Source organism: Arachis ipaensis, chromosome B05 (genome assembly GCF_000816755.2).
Source record: "Arachis ipaensis cultivar K30076 chromosome B05, Araip1.1, whole genome shotgun sequence".
In the NCBI taxonomy this organism is placed as follows: Eukaryota; Viridiplantae; Streptophyta; class Magnoliopsida; order Fabales; family Fabaceae; genus Arachis; species Arachis ipaensis.
Window position 1 is genome coordinate 133,271,135 of NC_029789.2, and position 8,780 is coordinate 133,279,914.

The 8,780-nt window shown below is 34.0% G+C and overlaps 2 protein-coding genes across 3 annotated transcripts in view; one reads left to right on the top strand and one right to left on the bottom strand.

Annotated features, from left to right (window-relative positions):
• LOC107644251 lies at positions 216–5,387 on the top strand. The gene is made up of 9 exons (XM_016348067.2): positions 216–508; positions 941–1,018; positions 1,346–1,780; positions 1,973–2,075; positions 3,400–3,500; positions 3,647–3,821; positions 4,306–4,476; positions 4,578–4,678; positions 4,991–5,387. Exons 1-9 carry the CDS (start codon positions 248–250, stop codon positions 5,036–5,038), a joined length of 1,473 nt encoding a protein of 490 aa, XP_016203553.1. The 5' UTR covers positions 216–247; the 3' UTR covers positions 5,039–5,387.
• LOC107644252 overlaps positions 5,750–8,780 on the bottom strand; it is a 6,026-nt gene continuing 2,995 nt past the window's right edge. The window contains exons 5-6 of one of the 2 annotated variants that reach the window (XM_021102844.1): positions 6,245–6,395; positions 5,906–6,056 (exon numbers count right to left, since the gene is read on the bottom strand). In XM_021102844.1, the coding sequence (XP_020958503.1) occupies positions 6,046–6,056; positions 6,245–6,395 (162 nt within the window). In that variant the 3' untranslated portion in view covers positions 5,906–6,045. Of the gene's footprint in view, positions 6,057–6,244; positions 6,396–8,780 lie in introns of both variants that reach the window. The other variant, XM_016348070.2, reaches the window with a different exon arrangement.

Consider the following 8,780-nt stretch of genomic DNA (forward strand, 5'->3'; position numbering starts at 1 on the left):
GCATTAGTACTTAGTACTAAATTGTCTCATATCATGCACGCTTATTTATATCAACATTCCATAAACTCTTCCATATTACTAAACTAACATGATTCTTAACCACGTTGGCGCCGGATTTCGTTACCTCGACACGGGTCGACTAATGACGGGTGACAATTACACATTAGCATTAGTACTAAATTGTCTCATATCATGCACGCTTATTTATATCAACATTCCATAAACTCTTCCATATTACTAAACTAACATGATTCTTAACCACGTTGGCGCCGGATTTCGTTACCTCGACACGGGTCGACCCGACCCTAATGACGGGATCCGAGTCTTTCTTCCGCATTTCTACCGCCGAAGAGTATCTCTGCCGTGTCCGGCAGCGTTCCACGGCGTGCATTTGGAGAGCAAATGCGAGAAGCGAAGGTCGATATGCACCGCCGACGAGCTCCACCGCGTCCCTGTTTCCAACTCCGGTTGGAATCTCGCTCTGTGGCGCTACCTTCCTTCACCAAAGGTGCTTCTTTCTTTCATTCTCTTCGTCAAGTCTCCAACTTCCAAGTATTTTACTGATACCCTTTTTCCAGTTCAATGATTCGCCATCTGGGTTTCTTTGAATTCCTTCGTTTGTATCGAAAACGCAAAAAAAAAAAAAATTACTTAAAAAAAAACTCCATTTTTAGTAAGTTTGAACATTAGTTTCTCCAAGTTCTAGTTTTGTTATAGAATGTTTAAATTTTAGTTTGCATTATGCGAGATAAATTTTAATTTGATTAGATCACGTTCTGCCTACTTGAATTTTAGTTCAAATCAGAGTTATAGTTTTAGCAGAAGTTGCAAGAAACAAAGTTAAATTTTCAGTTAGTTACACCTAACCTGTTTTGCATGTGTTTAGATAAAGGTATGAGCTGTTAACACTTAAACTTGTTGCTTTTTTTTTTTTTGGCAGGCACCGATGAGGAATCACCCGCTTCTGTTGTTGTCAGGGGTTGCAACCAATGCTATTGGCTATGATCTCTCTCCTGATGTGAGTTTGTATTTTCCATTCAAAAGCATTTATAATTGATAACATTACTTTCATGGTTTCAGTTCATAAGATTTTTAGTGCAAGTTGTTCCTTGGAAGGGAAGTCATAAATTTTGTTACTTATGACAATAGTTTACTATTGGATCAGTGTTTTCCTGGAAAGAAGTGTGTACTATGAAAATTAGCCACGAAATATCATGTCGCCGACAAAATTACTCATGGATTTCTATTTTTCCATGGATAATTTTGTTAATGACATATCTTTCTTAGGTAATTTTGGTTCACTATATAAAGAATGTCTGCTAAGAGCATTTTGTGTTGTGTTTAGTCTTCATTTGCACGATACATGTCGGCACAAGGATTCGATACATGGACTCTTGAGGTTAGAGGTGCTGGGTTGAGCACACATGGAGATAACTTGGAAGAAGATCCTGCAATTAGTGGCGGTAAAAACAGTGCTTCTTCTTCAAGAACATTGGGATTTAGTAACCTTGGTGCCTCTCTTGATACAGAAGGTACTCAATTGGAAAGGGGAGCGCCAGAGGTTGTAGCTAAATTTGAAGAATTACGGCAAACAACTAACTTGATGGATATTTTTACAAGAATATTTGACAGAGTTCAAGATATTCTTGAAGGCCAACAACTTTTAAACTATCCAGAGCGTTTTACTGCCAATCTAGAAGAATTTCAGAAACAACTTGAACTCGTTGCCAAGCACGAATGGGACTTCGACCATTATCTAGAAGAGGATGTACCTGCTGCGGTGAGGTGACGTTCCTTTGTAATACATTATTTCTAATTTGGCGATAGCTTAACATTATCTCTTATCTCCTTTCCAGTTCTTTGGTGAAATCTTAATATTTGTTCCATTAGTTGTGTTGTGTATAACAACTTTAGACTATCTTATTTAATATATTTTCTCAATCATCGGTTTCATACTTTCTTAATTTATTAGATGGAGTACATAAAGGCTCAATGCCAACCAAGAGATGGAAAATTACTGGCAATCGGTCACTCAATGGGGGGCATTTTGTTGTATGCAATGCTATCACGTAGCGGTAAGTCCCACTTGTTTGTTGTCATATTTCTTTTGCTACTTCAGTAACTTTGAATTCATTACTTCATTGACAGATTGATCAAAACTTGTATTCAATTGCATTTTGGGGCAGACTTATTTATTCTTGTGTGTTAATGGAGCACCTAAACTATAAAATAACATTTCAGAATAGAATGTGGTAGGATCCACATTTTAATATGAAAATGCCATTTTATGATTGGGTGCATCAGTATCAACCCAAGTGTTCTGTAACCATGTAATAACTTCAGGAAACTGTTCATGATTGTGTTAAGTACTCAAGTGGAGAAAACAAGAAGAGTGAGGGAAAAGAGGCAGTTAGGTTAATTAGAGAGAGAGTAGAAAATAGCTCCATTGCCTTTTATTTATAGCAGAAGCAGAAGAATGAAGAAAAGAGGATTGAAAATGAAAATAGAGTGGGACTAGCTGATATAACAAATAGGACAGCTATAAAAGTTAGTGGGGAGGGTGAGAGAGGGATAAATTCTGTTTTAGGAGAGAGGATTGAGATTTGAGATTTTATTTAAGAGGGATGAAGGGAATCAATAGGAAAACAGAAAAGATTTGTGCTGGGCAGAACCTTAGGAGAGTGGTAGCATCTCTAATGCTACCTTGTTCTGTACCTTTCAGCATTTTGTTTATCAATTAATTCATCAGAGACCAGGAGGGTATCACCTTAATATCTTCCTGCTCCTCTGATTGTTATCCACTCTCTCTTCTACTCTGTCTTCTATAATTCTATTCTCACACCTCTTTTTCTTACTCTGTTGCTACTGCCTAGTCTTACAATTGGTATCAAAGAATAGGTTGTTGGCGGCATGGAAAGAGCTACCTATAGGTTGAATTAAGATAAATACCGAAAATTGATAGCCCCTAGCTGAGTGGCTACTGCTGGGTCAATGTCTACAGAGTAAAGCCGCTGTGAACATTGACTCTCTAGGGCTGGTGTACTGTTAGGGACTTGGGTATTATGGAGTGCCAAAAGTCCTAAGTTGAGTATTATGAAATGCTTGATGTTGTATTTAAAGAGAGTGATTCTTTTCCTTTAATAACGAAATTGAACTTGAGCATCTATTTTTATGCTCATCCCTTTCATAAACAGAGGCAGATGTGTAGCTCATTAATTTCATGAATCTCTAATCTTTTATTTATTTATTTTTGCTGTAAACAACTATGTAGAGGAGAGTTGATGATGTAAAAAATATGTTTATCCTCCTCTTTTATCCTCTGAGGAATTTGCTGGGCACTAGTCTGTTTATTGTGTTAAACAACATTTCTTCTTATTTGCTACATAAATTGTATGTCAGGTTTTGATGGACAGGATCCTAGGTTGGCATCGGCTGTTACTTTGGCATCATCGCTCGACTATACACCTTCAAGATCATCTCTCAAGTTTCTTTTACCGCTGGCAAGTGATCAATTAGACTGGTTGTGTTGACAACACATATTTAGTTTTTTTTTTGTCTTTTATTTTATTTTTACTATTTTCTTCTTTTCAAGTTAAGTGTGATGTCTACGAATCGAAAACTGAAGAGACTGTTTTGTTGTTCACAGGCAGAGCCTGCTCAGGCTTTAAATGTTCCTGTTATCCCAGTTGGACCATTGATGGCTACTGCTTATCCATTTGCAAACTTTCCTCCATATATGCTATCTTGGCTAAAGTCTCAGATTTCAGCTCAGGACATGATGAATCAAAAGCTGTTTGACAGGCTTGTTTTAAACAACTTCTGTAAGTTCCAGTTTCATTTTTTTCCCCCTCTAACATTGTTTTTCAACTTTTTGTTACATGTCTTTCAACATAATATATATGCATAGTTTTACGAAAGAATTTCATATGCAACTCTGCATAGTATGGCATCCAGGACTTGGATCGAGAAGTCAATTATTGCATATTTTATCTAACATGAATAACAGACTTGATCCATACCCAAATTTTTCTTGGAATCTAGACGCGTTTTATTGATTTGTTCCATTTGTTCAATCTTAACTTACCATATATTGCAGTCTCATAAGTTCTTGTCATCTGGTCCATACATTGAAAAGCAGTAAAGCACCAGTTTCTTAGCTTAGATTATATAAATGTTATGCCTTGCATGCTTCGGTTCGGTGTTTGTCAACTCCTTAAATACTATTATCAATTCATGCTCTTGCAAAACTTTACTCTTCTCAACATTGTATGGTTTCAAAATTGACAACCTAAAAATGTTTGACAGGTACCGTGCCTTCTAAGCTTCTCTTGCAATTAACCACTGCCTTCCAGAAAGGTGGTTTACGTGACCGCAATGGAACTTTCTATTACAAGGACCACCTCGGCAAAAGCAAGGTTCCTGTTTTAGCAGTTGCTGGTGACCAAGACCTAATTTGCCCTCCTGAGGCTGTATATGGTATTAGATTGAACTATCCAATCCATTAAAGCTTCACTCTGAAGCCAAAACAAATTTCATTTATAGTATATTCATAAGTATAATCATACAATGTGATGCAGAAACCGCGAAGCTCTTTCCAAAGGATTTGGTTACATACAAAGTCTTTGGGGAGCCTGGAGGACCACACTATGGCCACTACGACTTAGTCGGTAGCCATTTGGTACGGTAGTTTCAAATATTTTTCTGCTTATATATATGTGTGTGTGTTGTGTATTTTAATTGCCGCGTTTTGTAACTGTTTTAGGACACACAATACAGAAACAATGAGATAATAGAGACAGAAAAAATATGTTCCCCGGTCCTCATTTTGGATGGACAAATGATTCAGAAAATTTGTTGAGATAGACATTTTGCACAAATAAGTGTCTTTGTGATATGTATTAGCAAAACCTTATACATAGAATAACAATTTGAGATTTTATTCAATATAGGGTTTTACCTAACTTTATCATTGCCTACCTTCCAATTGCAGGTATATCCATGTATAACTGAATTTCTCATTCAACATGACATGCCTTAGTACATTGCTCTTTCCAAATGGTAATACCTATACCTCATTCTTTTGTACATCAAGAATACTGAGTAGATGAAGCTATAGAGAACACCCTTTTCAAGGTCCTGCCAATGCATATGCATGACTTGTGCTGCTGCATAAGTTACTATGTGTAGTCAAAGGATAGGTACACGTCAAGTTATAGATGTCTGCAAAAGTTTGGACAGAATTCTGGGATTATTGTATATATATATATATTATCTTTGCTTTTATGGTCTTTATGATATATAAGACATATTCATGATATAAAAAGAAAATTTATATTTATTTATTATATTAATACCAAAAAAGAGAGAATAAGTCTAAATTAGTTCTATGGAATATTTTCAATGGTCACATTGATGATTGTTAGTCTCATGATCCCGGCAATTACAGAACTATAAGGGTACTTTTGGTTGGAAGATAAATGCAGAGTGAAATTCTCTAACCAGGTTAATTGTCGGTTCAGTTCTGATAACTATTTTAGTATGTATGTCAGTCTATATACAGAAACGGAATCGGCCAAACCACGGTTCGCAGGTTTTTTGGTCGAACTGGCCGATCCGGTCCTATTCTAATAACACTGTTTGCGTATATAGGATAGTGTTTAAAGAAAAATATTTGGTAGTGTCTCTATATCAATTTTAATAGGAAAGTAGAAATTCACATGATATGAAAAAAGTATTATCCAATCATGTGACTATAAGAAAAATGACATATTTTTCAACTCCTCACAGAGAGAAAGTCATAAGTCTTAAAATATGCAAAGAAGATTGAAAAGCAAAAGAATGAATATTCTAGTTGCTTATAATGCATATAAAAAACTATACACGAAATTAAGATGAAAAAAAAAAATTCAGAATTGTGCCACTCAGTGTCGAACTACAACTTCTTGCTTACAAACTGGACAGAAGTTCTTATGGACAAGCCATTGTTTTATACACTGAAAGTGATACTTGTGTTCACAAGTTAGCCTCCCAATTTCATCATCAGCTTCATACTCCTCCTGAACATATAACAAACACACGTGAACATGATACTAAATAATTTAACAAGCAGATTGTATTAAAAGGCTAAAATTCAATTCATATACTCTTTGTTTTGTTAATGTCCAATCATGAATTTAGGATGAGGACATATTTGGAAAACGGTTGCAGAAAATATTGTGTCTATATCCCAAAATTAGTGTTCCACCTCTTAATGCATGGGTCTTTCTGTGCCTAGGAAAAGCAATGGGTCTCCATGGGGCATCTATGCCCCCGCCCCCACCCCATTTCTGTTTAGTAAAATGTTTTCTGTCCCCGTTTCCGTCCCATTTTTGCCACATGTTTCCGTTTATTTCTTTCTGTGGGGAAGCAAATACCCGCATAATTAAATATTATTAATTTTATTTTTTTTTTAAATTAATACAACCATAATATATATAAATCAACTAAATATATCAAATCAAATATAATTCAAACACAATTAACATAATAATATACAAATAAAATTTTTAACATATAAATTAAAATAATATGAATTAGAGTTACTTACATAATTTCTATATATAAAGACATTATTTAAGTAATTTTCTTTTATAGAGATTTTACTATCCCTGTGAAACAGATACCTCAATTCTCATCCCGTCTCTATTTATTTACAAAAACAGATTTCCGTTTCTGTCGCGGGTAATCTCCATGAATAACACACGTGCGAATTTTTTTACCATTTCTAATCAAAATAGTTTCTACTATAAAAAGGTGTTAATTTAGTGAAATTTATAAATAAAAATAAAAATTATATGTTGGATAAAGAATTACCTTTGATTGCATTAACGTAGTAGTTTAGTACAATCTCATTATGGATTTTTTTAAAATAAATAATTTAAATATTTTATTTACGGATATAGGTAAACATCAAATAAATAATTAAACGCAAGGAAATAAATAGAGCAAGTATTATATTTGCTCTATTACGTATGGTGAATAGCGTAACGTACATAGTACAAACATGTACACTATATATTTTTTCTCAATAGTTGTGCATCACACTTACTCTATACATATTTGAATGAAACAAGCGTGACATCTACTTTATAATTTTTTTAATTGAGTAAATATGATATTTGCTCTATTTCTTGCTGTTTAAAACTCTTCGATATTTTACTATACATTGATAAACATAAGAGATGTTTGTAAAGTGAAGAAGATGAGGTAAAGAAGTTATTTAAATCCTTTTTACAGATCACCATTACCTATACAACAATATTCACACATAAGGTTAGCAGTATACTCTTTTTCACTGTGACCCCAATATAAACTCACACTATTAGAATAATACAATGCGTGAACCTCTTATTTAAGAAACAGACTTAATTTCTCAGATTATAACTGCTTGGAGCCACGATTGCCTGGATTAACAACTTAACAGACAGTAGTCCATTGGGGGTTAGTCGTTGTCCTATATTGTGAAGCACATGACAACCTCCCACCGATGTAAATATCATCAACTGTATACAGCATGAACCAGGGCGGTATAGTCAAACCACCTTTTACTAAAGAAGGAGACAAAGGGACGATGACTCAAACTTCTCCCGACTATGGCTCCTCAAAGAGATAGGTGAGGGTTCAACCCATGACCATGATACATACTTTTAGTGCGTTCGTGGACGGATGACTGAGAGGTACGCACACATCAGGTTGCACGATGCGTTATAAGACGTCCTACTACCACGTGAGTGAGGTTTCGTCCATTTTTTACACCCAGAAATTAAATTTACGGTTGCGAGGTGTTTATGTTATTAATGCCCCAACAGTTTATGTTTCAGTGGACATGGCACAACGGTTTGAGTTGGAGGGAGTTTATTCCCTCTTATTGTAGACCACCACGTTCTCATACTGAGTGAACAGGTCTTTTTTCATCCACTCTAGAGATAATTTTATATTTTGTGAAGCTATTGTTTAAATAAAGTTTTTATTTTTAAATATAAAGTTTTATTTTTCTGTTTTTAATATTATTTATTAATAAAATATAAAGTATTAAATCAACCTAAATCTCATTAAGTAAAATTTTTATTTTATAAATTTTTAAAATAGGTTATTGTATATTGTTTATAAGTCATATTGTTAAATAGATCGTATAAGTTTTAATTTTATTTTTTATATTTTCAGTTTAATTTTTTTATATTTTATATTTTTTATAAATGATTTATTTAATTTAATTAATTAATTATAAATGACTCTCATGTAAAATAATAGATTGTTTACGATCATTGTACAGTTTATTGGATACAATACAGGGATTTTGTTGTAGGTAATATTATCATATATTGTATATGATTTAGATATTTTCATGGGATTGATATTGATATACGAATAAATTGATTTTGTTCTTTTATTGTTGTGATTAAATCTTCAGCTAGCGAGGTCACTATACGGTGTAGTACAAGTCCACCAACTACAGTAGTAGAGCATGTAGATGCGTGCGGTATTACAAGCTTATGGAGTTATTATAGTTGTCTTTACAGGTCTATTTCCTTTTTTCTTCATTTTTCATCAAACTTTTATTGTCGTCAGTGTAATATTTGTTGAAGGAATATATTCACGCCTAGAACGAACAAAGCAAATGTCACAGGGCAAAGTGTTGTGCACACAGTTACACTATATATGTTACGCTTCATATCAAATAGAGAAAATGTCACATTTGTTCTATTTATTTTTTTATATTTAATTATTTATCTGATGTTTAT

Bases quoted from the DNA above. Each gene is read 5' to 3' on its own strand.
- LOC107644251 (XM_016348067.2), top strand. From the start codon at position 248: ATGATTCTTAACCACGTTGGCGCCGGATTTCGTTACCTCGACACGGGT. The intron at 509-940 runs GTGCTTCTTTCT...TTTTTTTGGCAG, and splicing joins GCTACCTTCCTTCACCAAAG to GCACCGATGAGGAATCACCC. The intron at 3,501-3,646 runs GCAAGTGATCAA...TGTTGTTCACAG, and splicing joins TCAAGTTTCTTTTACCGCTG to GCAGAGCCTGCTCAGGCTTT.